Genomic DNA, 21370 nt, shown 5'->3' with positions numbered 1-21370 from the left:
TCAAATAAATACCATTAATATTTATATTTTTCTGGTTTTGATGTTTGTGGAAGGATATTATATTACTATTGAAATTATTCTTCTGGGTAGTATTATTATAAAGTCAATGAGAATAATCAATCTACTAAATTATAATAACATATTATTCATGCATTTAAAAAAAAATATTTATTATATATTGTCGAAAATGTGGTTATGATTTTTAAGATAAAACCGGCCGAAGGCCGGGCAAAAGGGCCGAAGGCCCGTTAAAGGGGGTCTGAGGGCGAAACTCCCAGGATTTTATATGTATGGACCCCCTCTGAGGAAAATTCCTAGCTACGCCACTGTATGATGCCCTCCAATTTCATGCAATAGATATATTATAAAAATTCTTGAGAGAGGCAGGGCGCCAATATTTTTGGCGGACGAATAATTTTTATTTTGGGGCGGGCTTTCCGGGACAAATAAAAAACGGACCGGACCGGGGCAATTAAGCCCGACGAAGAGCAAGAATAAAAATGCCATTTTCAGTGCACTACAAATATAAATTTTTTTTTATGCGAGACTCTTCTTATGAATTGAAAAGTTAATATTTATTATTTATTTTTTTTTTAAAAATAAAATGCTTCAATAGATCAAAAATTTTGCAACTATTGATTGATTGATTGATTATTGATTACAAGAATCATCATCTTACTACTACTACTATAACTATACAAAATTGATTGTTATTAAAAGATGCGAATACAATCACATTTATATGCCTTTTATTTTATTTTATTTTTCTTCTTCTTCTGAAAAGTGATATAATTATTAAAAATAAGAAAGAAAGAAAGAAAAAAAAAATTTCATTCACAGGTAATAGTATAAAAACTATAACGTATAGGTAAATGATTTTACATTTATTTTATAAACATCAAATATATTATTTTTATATATAATAATATATAAGATCAAAATAAAATGTAGAGAAATATATATAATAATATTGAAATCGAGGAAAATAAAGAACAACATTTTTTTGTCCATTGGTTTTTGTTTTATTTTGTGTTTTTTAAATATAAAGAAGTTTAAAACAACATTTCATTACGGGGAGTTTTTTTTTAAATATTACTATTAGGTTACATGCATACATGAGTTTTGTTTTTTTTTGTTTTTTATTTTGTAAAAAAAGAATGAGTTTATCTATTATTTTAATATATGTCGTATTGGGATATGGAATCAATGGGGATTTGGAAATCTCTCCCTTTTAAAATCATTTACTGAGGGTGTCTTATTTTTTTAAATTTTAAAATTCTGGTTTGACCGGAAATGCATTCAAATTTGGGACACTTTTACCGTTAACCTTTGAACTTAGTCGAATATTTATATGGATTTTTCATAATAATTATCGAGTATCCCAAAATATCCGAAACCGCAAAATGGTGACAACCTACCGCGAATAGCATAGTCCAAAAGTCATAACCACTCATTTTATACATTTAATTTAAATTTAATTTAGCCATTTTATAAAACATTGACCGATCAGATCAGCTTATCATTTCCGGAAAAGTTAGGGCGCGTGTAGCAGAGGAGTTCCGGAAATTTAAATTGAGCTATTTAATAATTTCCGAAAGTTCTAAAAGTTTCGATGAAAGTGTTAATTTAACATGTTAGGTATTTAAGTTAAAAAAAATAAGTTCAAACATCAAAACAAAAGGGTGGATTTTTTTTATAAAACAATGAGAGGGAGGGTGGATTAGATTTAACGATTAGCCTATAACTATTATAGTAAAAAAGTCATTTAATCGTAAATTCGTTCACTTTTCTGATAGATTATATCTTGAATATTGTTTAAAATATTACTTGGGAATCATCTGACATATATATTAGATAGAAACGAAAATCGCGAATCCTTATTTCTTAAACAAAAACTTCAACTATAAATTTTTAAACACAATTATACTTATTTTTTTTAATTAAGCTCTTCTTAGAGCCTTCGATATTTATTATAATGTATATATTTATTTTTATTTTTTTAGTAATTAATTTTACATATTTTTATATACTTGTTTTAATATTTCAGTGTTTTATCATTTCTTTAAATAGATAAAAAGTATCAAAATTTAAATGAATAAATAGAATGATTACCTGCATAAAAAAAATTCGTGTTAATAATGATGTCGTCTAATTTTGATCGAAATCTTAGGATCAAAGAAGATCCCCCCGATATAGGACTAATTTATATTGATTACAAATAGAATTTTTTTTTTGATTTTAATAAGTAAAAAGTCAAATCAATCAATAAAATAATTCTTAAACATCGGGCGGGCCCAAAATTTTTAATTAAAAATGGACGGGTAAGCTATTTTATGTATATAATGAAAACAATACATACATGAAAGGATGGCGTGTTTAAAAAAAATGGAAATAAAAATATGGCCTCAGCTCATTCTCTCCACCGGGAAAAGTAAACAATACCTCTCATTTAAAAAAAAATAACTTGTATATAAATTTATAAACAAAATGGTTTTCACACTAGTTTAACAGTTCGGGTACCAATTCGTCGTTCGGTTCTTTGAATGCAGTTAGAGTATTAAAATTTTGTGGTTTAGGCCCCGACAGTTGCAATATGATTTTTTTTAATCAACAATCCACCTCAGGGCTTATTATGAATATCCATAATCCTCCTCCCCCCCCCCTTCCCCCAGATACATTTTAACAACTATGTAAGGATAACTAATTTCATTGTCCAAATGATACACCCAAAATTTACAATATAAAAGATCAAATAGGGATATAAAACATTGATTCAGGACAGTGTGAAAGGAAGGAAGGAAGGAAAGTAGGAAGGAAGGAAAGTAGGAAAGAAAAAATGATAGAAGAAAGAAAGAAAGAAAGAAAGAAAGAAAGAAAGAAAGAAAAGATGTAATATATATAATATCAAAAATCATATTTGATATATTTTTTATTAGGTCAATAGAATAAAAATTTATGACCATTATTTAACAAGTTATAAAAATGTCCTTAAAAAAAACTTATTATATATAATAAACAAAAAAGAAAAATTTAATGGTGATTTATATTTTGTAATTTAGGTCCTTAATCCAGTTATTATAGCTTTAAAAAAAAATTAATATTTTTGAAAGGTTAAGAAAAAAATTTCAACATTATATTTTTCCAGATTTTGGATAAAATTATTTATATTTGGCAATTTAAAAAAAAAATCGCATTTTGGCTATTCGAGGAATAAGATTCACTAGATACCTGTAATGCCTGATGCTGTAGCCAGTGCAGGGCCGTGCAAACAGCGAGACTGGGTGGGGCAGCTGCCAAAATTAAACTATTTTTGGGGTCTTTCAAAAAAAAAAAAATTTCTTGAGCATTTAGATAATTTATAAATGTAATTATTATACAAAATCATGCTTAATAATATTACCTAAATCAGATTGCAAAATATTTATATTTCGCCATAAGATATTCTAAGAAGCATGTATACTAACGAATCACATTTTAAAAATGAGGAATCTTGTCCATTATTAATTTACAATTTATCTTAAAAAGTTTAGAAAAATTTGAGGGTTTTTAGAAGGCCGCCGAATTCAATTCTCTGGTCGTCACAAGTCTTAGCAGGGGCCCTGGGTTAAGGTTTTGATCCAAAAGAATAATGCTATGGGTAATATAAACCTTCCTAAACAAAAGTTACTTCTTAACTAAAAAAAAAATTTTTCCCGGTCATGGGTTACTTAATTTGAATATTTACTGAAACTAAAATTTTAAAATTAAATTTATATTTAATATAGAGGTGAAGAAACAGGCTCTCTAACTACCAAAATAAAGCTAAACAAGAAATCTTTTTAAAAATATTATAATTCGTAATGGATTACTCCCGATAAAATCGTGTCATCATAATCCACAAATCAAGCAAGGTTAAAAATAAGAAGAGGAATTAAATAATTATCAGGCTTGTCATTACACACCCCCTGGATTGGGCTGAGATTCATATTTTTAAATTCCCTTAGAACTCATTTACAAAATATAGCAGAAATGTTGTCTACTGAACTCATTGAACCACTAACGAAGCACTAAAAGAATGATAAGTTTAATCGCTAGTGCTTTCAATCTACCTTCCTTTGAACGTAAAGTTGGCCAAAGTTTATATTTTTGTTTGTAATTTTTTTCCCCCCTTACTTCGGCCTCTAACAAACAAGTATTAAAAAAATGGTCTTAAGATTCATAATTATTGCTTCCAATAGTTCGGCCCAAAGGATCTAAGAAATTTATTAATTAAATCCGGTTCAATGAAAATAGGAAAACGTTATAACCCCTTATACGATTAGCGCACAAAATTTGCTGTTTTTTTTTGTGTTTTTTTAGCCGCAAATTCGTGCTAAACTGAGAATCAAAAAATAAATAAAAAATCTTATTTAAATTTTAAAATTTGTTCGGCGTAATTATTTTTTTAATCGGTCAAAAGTCCTTCTGTGATTTATTTATATTTTTTCTAAAGGTTGCAAATTTTAAGCGAAATATTTTTTTTTTAAAAAAAAAATTATTCTATTAAAAAAAATATCTTATTTTAAAATAAATGCTTATTCAAGGGCGAGCACAATTTTTATTTTATTTTTTTAAAATTTTAAATTTTAAATTCGAAAAATATTATTGGTGGTCGCGTTAGAAAAAAAAAAAATTTAAATTAAATAAATTATATGACAAATAAAACCTAAAAAATTTTTTAAAATTTTTACCATCTGTCCATGATTCAGCTTTATTATAACGATTACAAATTTAATTATAAAATTATTTCTTAAAAAATAAAAATTTATTAATATTATCATTATAGTTATATCTTGTTTCAAAGTTTAACAGATCTGATTCCTGTGAATTTGCTAAAAATAAGAAAAATAAAGAAAATTAAAAAAAATATAATGTTTATAATTCAAGTTTATGGCTAATTTAAATTTTTTTTAAAATAAATATATTTAAGAGATTTAAATAAAATGGCCTTGCAGTGGATTATAAAAAACGTTTTGATATATTCAAGAAGATTAAATTTGATTAACAGTTTTTTGGACATTTTTTGTTTTTTTTTGCGTGAAAGTTAATTATATTTAAAGGCTAAATGATTTTTAAGGTCATTTTGATGATTGAAGGAGATTTGTTTGACCATGAATTCTGAATTTTAAAGAAAAAGAAGAATTTGAAGCATCAGAAAGCGTTAAAGAAATTAAACCAATAGGTATTAGGCCTTGTTTCTTTTCAAAATTCTTAAATATCTTACACTAACCCCCACCCCCCCCCCCCACCTCTTCTAACAATAATCTAAAGGAAAATTAAGTACAACCCCCCACCCCCCTCCTCGCTATAGCTACGTTTATGATTAACCAATTTATGATATTATTTTACAATTGGTCATTAATATAAATATGTTACGTTTCAATATTAACGTTACAGGAAATTTACTATTATATCACTGCAGTATCGTATCGTAAATACATGAATATAATGTATATAGTACAAAAAAATAAAATAGATTAATTTTAAATATAAAATTAATTAAATAGGAGTTTTGTAAAAGCTATTTTATTATCATAAGTCAGCACTTAAAATTAAAAAAAATAAAATAATAAAGGTTTAAGTTTTTTTTTGTACCTAAAAGTAGGAAGAAAGAAATTGATTAAAAAAAAATAACATAAATGTTTGAAACTGTCCATAATTTTTTGTAAAATTTATATATATATATACACATATATAATATAGGTTTTTAGCCGATCTTTAAAAACTTAAATCATCAGGGATCATTAAAAGTTATATGCTGGAATCGTCGTGAATATCAGATAATTTAATGAACTTCAATATATACATATAAAATGTTTCCTATAAAATATTTTTTTTAAAAAAAACACAAAATTTATTGGCAAAAATGACTCGAAATTCATAAGTTATTTCTTTGCATATCGGAATACGATTCCCATAAAATCAGCTTTTATTTATTATAAGCCCTGAATTAGCTAAAGGTCTACGATATGTATACACTATTATCCATTGATCGGTTATAATAAAACATTTAATTTTTATAATGTTATACTTATATATATAAATAATCGAGATTTTAAGCTCGCCCCCTTCCCTGGTCTTGCCTCTTTACGGTTTGGGTTGGGAGACTTTTATATAAAATCTTAACGGGTCAGTTCGGACCGGGCTGGGTTAGTATATTTTATACATTTCAAAAATAATGAATCTCAAATATTTAGTTAGAAATAAAAGCAATCTCAATGAGGTTGCGGCTTACCATATTCTTTTTTTCTTTTCAGAATTTTAAATGGCTAGCTTCTTAAATAATTATCTGTAAGCGTTTGTTTAGAGGTATCATCCTCTATTGAAAAGTGGAAAGGTGTCCTAACTGCTTATCTGAAACGAATATTCATTTTAGAATTTAAAAAACAAAACAAAAATTAAGAAGAATTGAACACAGCTCGTATATAGAAAACCTTAAAACAAAAAAAAAATTTGCAGTAAATATATAATTATTAAATATTTCTTTTTACCTCTTTTTTTCGTTGAAATTTTCGTAAATTAAATTCGAATAGTAAGTTTGGAAAAAATATTATTGTTATTATTTATAAAATAAAAAAATATTTATTGATTTGATTTCATATTTTTTATATATTTTTTTAAAACAGTTAATTAAATTATCATAAATATTTAGATAGGTGAGAAAAACTTTTTAATAAAAAACTTATTTTTTTTTTTGAATTAAGCATAATTTATTTTTTAAACTCCACGAAATATATAGAGTAAAAAAAATGTATTTTATATGTTTATTTTATATGTAATATTATTATTTTAAAAAATAAATAAATAAATAAAGCTTAAGTAGTATCTTTTTCTCAAAATAATATTTAATAGTTTTTTTTTCTATAATATCTATAAATTGTTTTATAATGAAAAGTAGAGGTCTGAAATCTCCTGCCCTAGACCCGGACCGGAAATTTATTTGGGCCAGGCCAGGAAAAAAATTTATCGTGCTGGATTGTTGATGAGTTCTGATATTTATAGAGCTGATAATCCACAAAGTGTAATGTTTATAATTTAGCCCAATGCCAAAGTCATTGAATTTAGCCACTCCACAATATTATATATTGTTGTTTATTTTGGTGTTTAATAGTGAAGGTCACGGTCCGGTCTTTGGTCCGGACTGGACCGATACCCTCGGACCGGACCGGACCACGGTCCTTAAGAAAAAGATCGATCCAGACCGTGACCGGTCTTTTTATTTGTTTAAAAAACATATTTTTTTAACCTAATTTGATTTGTTTTATCATTTTATTAAATATAAGAGTATTATATAAACAATAAAATTTATCCAATGGTAATGAAAAAAATGATTTTGTGCTTGTAGAGGGCATATTAAAATTAAGAGTAGATTGTGTTTTTTGAGATATTTTCATTTTCATCATTAGAAGTATATATTTTATGTTTTATCAGATGTCTGCTTAAGGTACCTAATTATTTTATTAAGAATAAGGTTAAGTAATTTTTACAATAAATTATACAGACAGTTTCTTTAAAAAAAATAGAACTATATAATAACTAAAATATTTTAATAATATTATTGCTTATTTTAATTAATTTATTGCTTAAAAAATTATATTATTTTGTTACTAGGTGCTGACGATACATTAAATTTGGTACTGCAGTGAACACATACTCTAAGTTTTTATTGGGACTATAAGTAAAATGTTTCTTGGACAAACTTATGGTTTTCATATTGTAAAATAAAAATTAACAAAATCTAAAATGACTCCTCTAGAAAAATATCATAAAATAAAATATACAAAAATATTATATTAATTGTATAGTAAAGCAAACTTAAACAATAATAAAAGACCGGTCCGGACAGCGGTCTGGACTGTAAAAAATAAAAAGACCGGTCCGGGCCACGGTCCTCAAGAAAAAGATCGGTCCGACAATCGGCCTGGTCCGATCCCGGTCTAAGACCGATAGGACCGGACCGTTGACCTTCACTAGTGTTTAACTACATATGTTTCGGGGTTAAGGGCTTGTATTTGGAAAAAAAACTGTCCTCAGCCTTAATAAAATATTGGAAACGGGCCGGCCCGTGCAAAATCGAAATAATTTGGTTATACAGACTTCTAATCCAATGTCCAAACTAAAATATAATGTAGTGAAACAAGATTACTTTTGTTTTTAATTTCAATATTTTTTAAAATTAAAATATATTTAAGTTCTTTATTTTCACACAAGTAATTTTTTTTATATTAAAACGAATAAAATAAAGGTGAGGTGCTCATATAAAAAACACATCACGATTATTAAAGCACATATAATGACATATAATACGTGACTGACGATTCATTCATTCATTTTTATGCGTCGTTAAAAGCAAATTAGCTGGACCCGCCATTTTGGTAATACATATAGTAATTATTCTCATGTTAAAAACCACTATTAAATTGATAACTTGCTTCCTTATTATCTCGATGATTCGGTAATTCTTTAATAAAGTTTGCATCAGATATAGGAATAAATAAGGCTCTTGTTTAAAATTTTAATAATGATTAGTGTAACCAAGATGGCGTCTCCAGCTGATTTACATTGATGTAAACTTTTAATGAATGAATCGTCAGTCTAGGTATTATATATGTCAATGAGCATATATAATTTTTTTAAATAAAACAAACAATTTAATTTAAATTTGACAATTAAAAAGTAGAGATGGTTAAACTTGTGTTGCTATCTAGAATCATGAAGAGCAATACAGCTGCTCGGATAAAATGACATCATAATTGCCCCTTTGTTTAATTATTATTATAAAATGTATATATCTTAAGTTTTTCTGGAACACATAAAGATTCTAAATCTTTCAATTTTTTTTAATGTGAAAAGTATGATCTGGCTATATTCAATACATGTTAAAAAATATCTTCGCCAAAATAATATTTTTCAAATTTAAAAATCACTTTGGCAAATTATTTAACATTGAGAGATTCCAAATTTAAAAAAAATAGATTTAGTTTGCAAAATATATGGGTGTGCCTTAAAAAGAAATTATGGTTAAATAAATATCTCGGCTTACAATATATTATTTTAGATTTTAATTTGATTATTATTGGTTCAATTTAAGTTTTTGTAATTTTTGACCATTAGTAATTAATTTTAACAAGACCTATAAATCCCCCCCCCCCCCACCCCCACCCCTTTCCCCCAAAAAAAACAATTCTACAGACAACTTTTATCATTAATTAAAAAACTGAGTAAGTAGACAAAAGTTAAGTGATCATTGTTATATTGAGATTTCAATTATAAAAAACGGGATCATGTATTGATTTAACCTTGTTCTCGTAGAGTTAAAATCTGGCCAATCTCTGTATTTTTATATATTATGAGAATGAGGCTTTTATATTGGGCTTCCATTTTCTTTTATTTATCTGGATATAAAAAAACACTTATATAGTTTATTTACTTGTATACTAAATATACTTAAAGACAATTTAATCATTATTTTTAATTCCGTAGATAAACTTTAGTTAGATACATAAAGTTTATATTTTAATTTAACGAATAAATATCTAAACACTATCACCTTCACATAAGTATAAGCCAACGTTTAGTTAGGGTTAAATATGTTTGGACATCTTTGCCGTATACAATGCCTATTTATTAAAAACGGAATGATAAAAAAAATAATTTGGAGGCACCATGTCAGATTTCCCCCTGACCCTCATCCAATATTTTTCATCCATCCATCCTCTTAGAAGTAAACGACACCCCTTTAAAACTATATATCAATTACAATCCCATCTCATTTATGTAGACCCCAGTGGCGTATCCAGGGTTTTCTTATGGGGGGGGGGGAGTTTTATTGGGAGCTTTCGCCCCCCAAATTCCCTATAGCTGGTCTTCGGCCAGGTCATATCTTTGAGCTATTCTTTTAAATTATTCATAATTCAATAATAATTATAATAATATTTTTAGCTTTTATTTACTAATTCGCGCTTATAAATATTTAAAGAAAAAATAAAAGTTATTACCAAATTTTTTTATTATTTTAAGTTAGGTATATTATATTAAATAAAAAATTTTTTTAAATATATAATTGAAATAATATTTAGTGTCATTTATTTTTATAAAACTGGCTTTAAAAACTCTCAACTTAAATTCTCATACAATATAAATAGAATAATTCTTTTTATTGAAAATACTAATTGCAGTGTGTATAAATATTGATTAGAAATTTTTTTAAAAAACAAGTTTTTTCTAGCTTATTATCAAATACAATATTATACAAAAAATTTATTAAATACTAAAATTATAATGAGATTTAAAATTTTCCTTGGAAATTTGCCAATTCATCAAGAATTTCATTTGTCGTTGGAACCAAATCTCTAAGGATATTTAACAGCTAATCCATTTAGCCGAGATTCGGAAGTAGTATTTCGTAAATAAATTTTCAACCTTCTCAATTTGGAAAAGGTTCTTTCATTCGTACATGTATTAAGATAAATATGCAAGAATATAAAACAACTTTAAAATATTTGGAAATTGAGCCAAGTTTTCCTTATACCGATCAATATGCTTAGGTAAAATGGCCAACGTAGAAAATATATATACCACAATTCGAATTCACTGATTAACTTGATTTCAGTATCAATATAATATTAATAAAATTTAACTAATTTTACCAATAGTGACATCAAAAAAAGAAGAAGGGTCTTTAGATAGTAAAATTTGAAGATTGCTAATGATATGTTTTTTATCTAAAAACCGTATTTTAATTTGCGATAAAAAAATATCTAAGAATGGGATGAAAATGGATATTTTATAATATTCTTCAGTTGAGTCAACATTTATATTACAGCCTAGGTGCTTTAATTAGTGTTATCGTCTAGATAAATATAATGAAAATATTCATCTACATTCATTCTTATTTACCTGTTCATAAACATTTTCCGCCAAATCAATAACCTGAACCAAATCTAAATTTGGCTTTTGTAAATCTCTACAAAGTAGTGAGCTAGTAAAATAATTTATTAATGCAACTAGAAGCAAAAATAAACACTGATTGATATTGCAACATTTTAACAGGAGAAGGGAGCGGGGCTATTAGATTAAAATGATATTAAAAACAGTCAAATTTGTAATGGGGGGGAAAATTTTTCTCCCCACTGCCCCTCTATTGGGTACGCGCTGACCCGTCTAATTACTTATAAATTTACTTCCCCCAATATCGACCGTATTAAAATGTATCTACATATATGACATTTTTTTACCATTAGTTACAATCACATGATCATAAAAAATGACAAAAATTACACTTTTAATAAGGTTAGTGATTTATATCTAATGGAATTTTCTTTGATCAACCAATTGCAATTTTATTAAGATTAATGTTAAGTCAATTTGAGCAGAAAATATTTTACTATAAATTTTAAATAATATATCTAGTTTGTACTGTATTGTATTCTATTCCAAAAAATAAAATAAAATTTTATAATACAAATTTTGGGAAAAATCTAATAAATGCAGTAAGCTTAAAATTTTGCACAACCCTTAATTATTATTTAAAGAGGAGGAAATAAACGGTTATGCAGTCGTATTATTTTCGGAGGAATGTTAGTAATCATGAATCTATTGATTATCTTTTACTGCTTAAAAATTATTAATACTTAGATTTTCTATTATAGTTTTATTTAGTATTTTTATTAGTTACCCTCATGGATATATTTTCTATTTTTACCATATGATTATTAAAAAAATTGAGTAAGAATATGCTCAATAATTCAAATTATTATACATTATTAAATTGTGGTCTTTCGTCTACGGTAAGTGGTTTAAAATAAATGATATTTATAAGAAAATAATTAGAGTGAACAAATAAACACAGAATTTAAATTATTGGCGCTAACTTACCACCCAGATAAAAATCCTAAGTATTCCAGTATGATATTTTTATCAACCTATATTTAAAGTCGTCCTTAGAAGAAAAATTTGAAGAATTAATTACTGCAAAAACTGTTCTCTTAAATCCATATTTAAGGCAACGTTATGACCAGTATATAAAATCTGGAATGTCTATTAGCTTTGACAAATATATTGAACTAACTAAATTTGGGGTTTTTATAATCAATGTAATAATATAAAATAATTTTATAAAGGCCATTCATTGGATTCCGGATAATAATTCAAAAATGATATTGAATACTAAAAATGACAATATAAGTATTTGTTTAATTTTTATTCATTATTTATGTTATACCAGAAAAATTGTTAGAATCTACCTTTAATGAAGAAATAACTGACACTCAGAAATTATTCCGATCTTATCAAATATGATTTATTATATGAACATAAAATTTGAACTTTTTTTTCAAAAATCTTGATTAAATATATAAAATCTCAAATAGTAGTTTAAAGCTATGATTTTTTTGACAAATAATCTGTGTAGGTGTAAGTTGGTTTTTTTTTACATTCATTGATTATTTTATCCATGTCAATTTTATAAAATTATTATAACTATGTATAATAAATTATTTCACATTTTTACTGAAATGGAAAACATTAATTTTCACCATTATATAAATATTAAATGTGCAATAAAAAGTATTAAAAATTTACATGATTTTTGAAATATACATTAATACATGATAAATTTGCATTTTTAATCTGATATACAATGGTACAGTAAACATACTGTTACAAGTCCGATTAACTCAGGGTGTTAACACAGTATTGGGAGAGCTAATTAAGAATCAAAGGTGTATTAAATCTATATAATTAAAATAAAGGATTAATTTTAATAATAATAATGGCTAACTACTTACTTTTGAGCACACCTAAATTATATAATGTAACTCTTTTAAATAATTCTAATTTATTAAATCGTAGACTTACTTTTTCTGTATTAAATCTTTCCTTTTTATTAAATTTCACACAAATTTTGAAGAAACAAAATATCGTCTGTAATTCTTTTATTAAATTAATTTTTAAAATATCATCCGTTCAAATATAATTATTTTTCTTAGCTATTTATATATTTTTTTATAGCCATTAAACATTATAAGTATTTGCATATTAAAATAATAATTTTTCGAAGAAATAATCACATAAAATAAAAATCCATCATTTAAATTAATTTTGTTCCATAAATATCTTTTAACTAAATTTGCATAATCCAACACATACAGCAAAGCAATGACTGTGTCTGTTGAATTTTTTTTGTTCTACTTTGGGCTCTTGATAATTTGGTAAACTCTCATTTGACCAAATTTTGAGTCCCAATCAAATTCTCAAATAATATCCTGGTATATTGGGCAACTGTCTGAACTTAAAGAATCTTAATAGTCTAAAAAAAAATAGTTTTTTCAATGGGAAATAATATTATCATAACATTGATAATATATACAAATTTTTTTTTCCCTAAGTTTTTCAAATTAAATTGTACAAATATATTTACTTTATTAAAAATAAACAAGGGTTAACATTTATAGTATATATTAGTGCTGCAGAATCGTTCCATTTTGAGTCGATTTTTAAAAACGGGTATGAAGATAACCAAAATGTTAACCTAAAATATACAATATTATATATTAAAATAAATACATTCTTAACAATGATTTCAATATTATATGTAATTATAGCATTATAAAAAAAATTGAAGTTTATTTTATACAAAATCGAAAGTAGATGAATTAAATTTATTGGTAAACCGCTATTTCCTTCTCTTCTCTTCTCTTCTCTTCTCTTCTCTTCTCTTCTCTTCTCTTCTCTTCTCTTCTCTTCTCTTCTCTTCTCTTCTCTTCTCTTCTCTTCTCTTCTCTTCTCTTCTCTTCTCTTCTCTTCTCTTCTCTTCTCTTCTCTTCTCTTCTCTTCTCTTCTCTTCTCTTCTCTTCTCTTCTCTTCTCTTCTCTTCTCTTCTCTTCTCTTTATAAAATCTCTACTATTATCTTGCGTTTTATCATCTCATTTACATAAAAATTATTTATCTAGCCAAATATATTTTCATAATTCAGTAAGTAATTTTGCATAAAATAAAAAAAAAATCCAGAAATATTCTTATGTTGACGAAGGACGATATATAGAATATTAGTAATAAATAATTAAACAATATATTGTTACAGGTATTGAATTATTTGTTGAAATGTAATTCTCCAGGCTCTGGTTAGAAAGATTATTCATTTTTGCAAATTCAATTATTTATTGTTTCAGGGATCCAAACCTAAACGAATATCTTATTCGGGTTCAAATAAAAATAGCGGTTTCAGGTTTTCGGTTCTTAAAACAGTAATATCGGTTCGAATATTTAAAATCCGGGTTGAAATTCGAATTATGTATTATTAGAGAGGCGCATTTTTTTTGTTTATTTATCATTAGAAAGTATATATGTTTACGTCATTGTGTTTTTTTCCTGCATTTAAATCATTTTTTGAGCACATTTTCGTTTAAAATTTAGCCCGATTTTACTGGAAATATATTTTATCATGTTTGAAGTATCTTCGGACAATTTTTCTACCAACTTTTAAACTAAATAAATATATTTTATATTAGTTTTTCTTTTGTATAAATTACAAATGACTCAAAGGTTAACAGCAAAATTGTAGACGATTCAGAGGAAAGATATTCTAAGACTGGACCGGATTATCATTTGCAGACTTCTAATCAACATGCACAATCCCCATTAATTCATTTCTTCTCCATAATTTATTTTTTCGCATAGGAAAATTTGCCCGTTTTCCGTAAATTTCATTTTAAGCGAATAAAAATTTTGCTCCCACAACTCCCTACCCCCCTTCCTTCCTTCCCACCAACCAAAACATATCCCTTTCCTCCAATTCATTTTTTTTCTAAACAAGAAATTGAAGAAAAATTAGTAAAAGTTAATATTTTAAAAAATAACGACTTCCTCCTATCTCTAAGAAATATTTTAAGGAAGAGAGAAAAAAAAAGGGTGTTCAAATACAATTTTAAAATCCAAAATTGAAATTATTAAGGTAGTTTTTTTTAAAATAAATATCTCCAGGATATAAAACAATTGATTTCTCATCATTTAAACATTCTGCTTGTTTTATTTTTTTTTATTAAATAAAAATATTTGTTAATTGTTTTATATTTTATGGCACATTATGTAGGGGCTGTGTCCAAAAACATCTATAAATATTAAATTCACAAAATTTCGTAATGAGAAGATATATATAAAGCAAAATTGAAAGGGAAGAAAATAGATTGTTGGGTGATAGCGTTGGGCAGGGTAAATCATAAACTTTTATAATTGATATAGTTTGGGAAATAAAAGTTATTTGATCAAACTTAATTTGAGAATATACATAAATATAGATAGATTAAGGGGGTACGTCCAAAGGCAAAATTTTTGACATTGAACTAAGAATACATTTGTTGTGATTATACACTATACCTAATGATGCAATGAGAATTTGTATTATATATGCAATTTAAATAAAATAAACTAATTAATTATTTTTATTATTAAGTGTCACTTATTTTATGATAGATATCTGCCACAATAGACTCTAAAGGAAGGGGATGCCAGCGTTGCCCGTCCCGCCCCCCGCCCGACCTATAATATGATTTTAGGGTATCAATGAGTATATTGATCATATGTGCAATTTTAATGAAATAAGCTAATTTATGGCGTAATACTAATCCTTTTTTTTCTTCTTCTTACCTTTATTAAGATTATCATAACTACAAATATAATTTTATAGTCCGTCGTTTCACTTTTAGTTTCAGTAATATAATAAATATCTCCCTTTTTTCTTCGGCATATTAACAAATTGATTACGATGAGATGATGGGTTAGAGCTGGAGAATACACGAGAGAGACTGGAAAGGGGAAAAAAATTGAACTAATCTTCAGAAATCATTAAAATTTTTGAAAACCGAACAATAAAATATTTTAAAATAGTAATGTTAAAATGTCTTCCTATACTAATACAGCTACATGGTTAACATAATTGATGATAGGTAACTATTGTATCTATTTATACTATATATATTTTTCAAATGAGATAATTTGAGTTAAACTTTAAATATCATTAAAAGTAAATTATAAATAGCGTAATTGTCTAAGATTCACAGATGTTTCTCAGATAAAATAAGGTTTTAAAAAAAATAAAAAAAAACACACTTTATAGAAGATTTAAGTTTAAAATTCTAAAAACTCGGATATATATATGAAACGTAGTGTCCTGAATTTATTTGACTTTCCTACGATAAATACAATAAAAGATTTGATGAATTTTTTTTCCCATCTTAAAACCTGGTTTTTAGAAAAAAAATGTTTTATAACCAACCAACTCTCCGATGATATTTATCATTTATGTTTAATAAATTTATATAAAAACATTTAAATATTATGGTCATACGATATTTATTTTAATTATTGACAATTGAAGATAATTAAAATAAAGGTGTTACAATGTTAATTTCACATTAATTACAACATTTATGAAATTTATTAATTTTTATAAAAAAATTTAGTCAATTTAAAATACTATTATTATAATGGTTTACAATTTAAAATTGGAGGGTCGTTTGTATAAATTTTGATTTGTTCAAGGTGAAGTTCTATTATTAGTGAAAAGTTTTCTGACGCCTCTCAAGAGATAATCATGACATTTACAAAGATATATGTACGATTTAGAAAGTTTTAAAACCTTAACCACTTTCTCTTTATGAGCCGGATTTATTATTATTATGAAGTAGAAGGTTAGAGATACGTACATATACTCTAGGAGTGTACATGTAGCGAAAGCGATATCGAAATCGACTGTTGTTAGTAAATGATCGTAAAAGTCTACTGTCATTATATATATCGAAACGGGTAACAAAAAAATAATAAATTCCAGCATCAAAATGAATAGCATGCGTAGACCTACGTTAAAAGCTTTGCGTCTTTTTTCGAATCTCTTCTTAGACTTGTCCTGCATACTTGATTGCATGTTTAGATTGTTTACCAAATGTGAGTGAATGAGTCGGGTTATGGTAAACTTCCTGTTATTTGGAATACTGCTAGAATCCCCTAAGGATTCCATGGTTCCAGAAACCTTTGACGGTGTTGCTACAGGGATAAGATTATTAATTTTTATCGCCCGACTAGTTATCATCCTGCTTGTAATGGATGCGGTCAGAAGATAAACTGAGTTAACCGTGTGTTTCAATTTCCAATCTAATAAAGACCTTTGGCGTTTGAAGGAATAATAATTAAAAATCAGTATCGCGCAAACGGGTATAAATTTTGTAAAAAATTCCCTACAAAATCCGTATATAATCCAACGCTTTTTAGCGTCGGGAGAATAAAATGCGAATTGCCTAGTGTAGATTGCAAAATTGTCGAGCTTGCATGCATAATTGAGTTTAATATCATCAAACCACCATCCCGAAGGCAGGAACCATAGCATGAGCCAAGAAAAGCTTAAGCACAAAAATACTCTCACTCTAAATACAGTAACGTGACGCTTATATAAATGTGGATGCAAGATTGCCATCATCTGCGATAAAGCTAACAGGAGGTATATCGTGAAAGAAAGATTGACGAAGGTTTTGGCCAATGGAAAATGATAATTCGACAGATATTCCTTCCAAGGTCTCTGTAACCAAAAAGTGGCCATGTGATATTCCGCCACGGTATCCAAGATGGGGTAGAGAAACATGAAAAAACAATTTACGATGTTAACCGCGTAAAATGCTCGGCTCAATTGTACCGAAATAAATGAAGGCTTGTCTTTCATAGCGATATACAATCCTGTCCCATTACCTATTATGCCTATAATCAGCAGGATTGGAGATACGTATTGAATAATAAATTTAAAACGCGCATTAGTGGGAATCAAATTTGTCCATACGTCGCAATTAATTTCGCTATTTTCCTTATTCCAATCATCTCTAAATTTGTTCTGATAGCTAATTAAATCGCTCAGACTGGGTGTGTTTGCTGGAAATTTCCACGACATATTTTGTTTAATTTTAATTTTAATTTTTTTAGTATTATATTTTTTATATAATTTTAAACTATGATAAAATATAAATTTTTTTTTACCTTGAAAAATAAAATCCTGGTTTCCTATTAAATTATAAGATATTTGTCAATTTAAATTTTTCATTCAAAATTGGAAATTTAATTTATTTGAGAAAACGAAAATATTGATGTCGATCTCCAAAAAAAATTAAATCTCATATAACATTATAATATGAATTATTTTCCCCATAAAAAAAATAGTCGGATTATATCTATACGGAGTTGTGTTGTTAAACGGCTCGTTTTGAGCCGATTTTTAAAACCGGCCGACTCAATATTTTACCCAGAAAAATATTACGCAAGCCTTAAAATTTTGCTCGTAGAATGGTATAAAGGTTTGAACATCTATTAAAGAAATTTCAAGGTTTAGACAATATTTTTTTTGGCTAAAATATTGAGGTTAGCCGTTTTTAAAAATCGGCTCAAAAATCGAGCCTTTTAACAACATTTATGGGAGAAAAGAAACATTCTTATCGATGAAAATACATCAATATATTTTAACAGGGTAATTTGGCACCATCTACCATATAACTCTATTAAATTAGTTACTGATATATATATATATCAATCAAATTTTTTTTTTAATATTATTATTATTACGTCCAAAACGGATATTCCAACCTTTTTAGAGGTTCGGTTTAGGTTCGGCTTACAAAATTTAAAATGTTTTTTAAGTTTAGGTTGACTAAATAATATTGGTTAATAACTGATTTAAAGATTCGATTTGGGGCCTCTATAAAAAAAATAAGTAAAATTTAATTTTTTTTAAAAAATGTCTTACCAAAAATATCGTTTTAATTTCGCTTAATATTGTGTAAATAATTGTTAAATTTTTTCTTAATATTTTGGTAAAATATTTTGTTAAAATTCTATTAAAATTTCCTATAAAAACTATTAGCTCGAAAAGTTTGTAAAACAAATTTTCGGTAAAAATTTATAAACCCCCTTCCCCCACCCCAATCAAATTTAAAAGGTTTACATCCACTACCTATTATTTATATTCAAATGGGATTCATTTTTTTTTTACTAATGCATAAAATATTATTTTGAAAAAGCTGCTGTGTTATGCTTCATAGACGGGATTTTAGCATGTTCCTTAATTTTGAAAAATCTGATTTTTATCATATTATAACGTGCCTGGAGTAGAGGTCAGATGGTAAAATTTTTAAGGCTCTATCTGGTCTAGTTGGAATATAGTTTTTGGCCAGCCAGTCAAAATTTGTGCACAACTCGGCCCGTTTTCAACTTTTTACTAAGGTTATTCGGGCCGGCCCGTTTTTTAAAATCCGGAAATTTATCCTATGGGAAAATAACCAATAATGTAACAGCTAAATTCAGGAAAAGGAAGTCGTATTTATGAATTAATGATCATAGTATTATTATGCAGGATACCATGTTAGGTTTGCAGATCTTCTAGCGTAGAGCAAATGAGAACGGGGCGAAATGGAACAGTGGGAACTTCAAGAAACTGTTATTTATATAGAAATAATAAAGTTTAGAGTCAGTTAAAATATAGATAATTGGCGAATATATGCCAAAAAATCTTTTAACGCCGTACCAGATACCCATGATTTTAGAATTAACATATGTATTTTTTATTCTTTATATATCAGCAAAGTATTTCTTAAAATATATTATTTAGTTTTCTCAAAATCAAATTGAGATATAGAATCTTCATTTATCAGATGATATAAGGTTTTATATAATAAAATTTAATATTATATGTTTGATTTGGAAAATATTTTATAATATGACAGAATAGAAGGGGGGTGGACTGGCTATAGTGAAAGCATGTTTAAAGAAATGTTAAAAAAATTACTGCTGAAGCAAACCCCAGTGAAATCAAGGTAACTTTTTTTCATAGGGTTAGATTTAGATAGAGAATTTATGATTTGAGTTTTTTTTATATATAAAATCTGATCCTTGTTACAATGAGAAGGTTTATAAATTCTTACTTATTAAACATAGCAAAATTTTTTTAGAAATTTTTGAAATCCATTATCGCGCTATCTTCTAACAAAGAATATTGATATACATAATACAACACAAGGAACACTAAAACGACGATGTCAAAATATAGTAAATAATTACGACAATTGCCATTTTTCTTATATTTTCATCTTCACATGTTAATCATATTATAACATATTTATATTTAATTTTTACCAATTTACTAAATTCGAAATAAAATTGCAACTTAAAATGTATTTTATAAAATTCAATTATTTTGGTATCGTTTTTTTATTTCCGGTTTCCACCTTATATTTTTAAAATCACAAAATGGGGAATTTATTTTTTTTCCGAAAGAATTTTTTTTTGGCGGAGGAAATTTTTTCCGGGAAACTTTTTATGGGGAATTTTTTTTTTCTCCAGGAATTATTTTCCGTTTATCCATAAAATTTATACATAAACTTTCTAGAACTTTAAAAATTTATTTTTAACACAATTATTCTAACAGAAATAAACTTCGTTATAACTGGAGATGGGGGGGGGGGGGTTTATAAATTTGGTATGAATTTCCGAAATAATTTTTATATAATCCAGTTGCTTTTTGGCGACAGGGGAGTGAAATGCTAATTAGAGAGTATAGACTGTAAAATTATCGAGCCTTATAATTGAATTTAATCTTATCATACGGCAATCCCAAAGGCATGAACCCTATCATGAGACAAGAAAAGCTTAATCCTTCACTAGCACGGGCTAACAAAAAAATGACATAAAAGAACAGATGGGGTCCCCTCTGATCCTAATAAGGTTATATCCCTAAAAGCGAATTTATTTTGGAGCTTCCATATTTTTAGATATTTAAATAATCTCTAATAAATGTGACTTAAACTGTTATTTTAAGATTTTATTGTCATTTTAAAAAATTTTATGACAGCTTTTGTTAAGAGAGTCAAAAAAAAAGTGACATATTATTTTAAAATGTTACAATTTGATATTAAATGTGTAATGTTTATCTAAGGTTCAAATATTAATAATATAATATAATTTGTAATAAAAAAGGTATTTATCTATGCTCAATATATCAATGCTGAAACAAATAAAAGAAAAGTTACACGGATGACCAGGTGGGGTCTATGCAAACCCCAAGCTACATAAAACCCTATATAACTCACGAAGTAACGGAAGCAAAATCAAAATTAATTTTGCACATATATACTTTACCCTAAATACATATTAAGCTACTAAATGATCCAGAAAAAATACTGAAATAATTTTAAGTAATAATGTTTTTAAAATGACTGGGGACAGAGTAGTCGTATATGTGCTGTGATGGGTTAAGCTCAACAATATTATCACTCAGAGATTTGCAGAGTTGTTACAAGTATCTAGATCCTGTATCTATATATA

At 26.6% G+C, this 21370-nt stretch overlaps 2 protein-coding genes across 3 annotated transcripts in view; one reads left to right on the top strand and one right to left on the bottom strand.

Annotated features, from left to right (window-relative positions):
* The window catches only part of LOC135925926 (uncharacterized), a 30129-nt gene extending 23460 nt beyond the window's left edge, over positions 1 to 6669 (bottom strand). Inside the window, exon 1 of the mRNA XM_065461511.1 lies at positions 6510 to 6669. The gene's annotated coding sequence lies outside the window, so the exon portion shown is untranslated. The remainder of the gene's footprint in view (positions 1 to 6509) is intronic.
* A 5036-nt stretch (positions 6670 to 11705) lies between these two features.
* LOC135927177 (dnaJ homolog subfamily C member 12-like) lies at positions 11706 to 12465 on the top strand. Of its 2 annotated transcripts, none has more exons than XM_065463132.1 (5): positions 11706 to 11807; positions 11851 to 11923; positions 11965 to 12098; positions 12141 to 12204; positions 12257 to 12465. In XM_065463132.1, exons 1-5 carry the CDS (start codon positions 11754 to 11756, stop codon positions 12316 to 12318), a joined length of 387 nt encoding a protein of 128 aa, XP_065319204.1. In that variant the 5' UTR covers positions 11706 to 11753; the 3' UTR covers positions 12319 to 12465. The 2 variants fall into 2 exon arrangements, with proteins under 2 accessions (XP_065319204.1, XP_065319203.1); XM_065463131.1 differs by having other exon boundaries at positions 12245 to 12465.
* Positions 12466 to 21370: the final 8905 nt, after the last annotated feature.

The sequence above is a fragment of the Gordionus sp. m RMFG-2023 genome, chromosome 3 (assembly GCF_954871325.1).
Source record: "Gordionus sp. m RMFG-2023 chromosome 3, tfGorSpeb1-WG-v2, whole genome shotgun sequence".
NCBI classification, from domain to species: domain Eukaryota; kingdom Metazoa; phylum Nematomorpha; class Gordioida; order Chordodea; family Parachordodidae; genus Gordionus; species Gordionus sp. m RMFG-2023.
The sequence above is the reverse complement of the archived record's forward strand: the minus strand, read 5'-3'. Positions and strand labels throughout refer to the sequence as shown.

What these genes read in the sequence shown, in the direction of transcription:
- LOC135927177 (XM_065463131.1), top strand. Translation starts at nt 11,754, where the DNA reads ATGCTCAATAATTCAAATTATTATACATTATTAAATTGTGGTCTTTCG. An exon ending in ATTGTGGTCTTTCGTCTACG is followed by an intron (nt 11,808 to 11,850) that starts GTAAGTGGTTTA and finishes GAAAATAATTAG; the next exon opens with AGTGAACAAATAAACACAGA. An exon ending in TACTAAAAATGACAATATAA is followed by an intron (nt 12,205 to 12,244) that starts GTATTTGTTTAA and finishes ATGTTATACCAG; the next exon opens with AAAAATTGTTAGAATCTACC.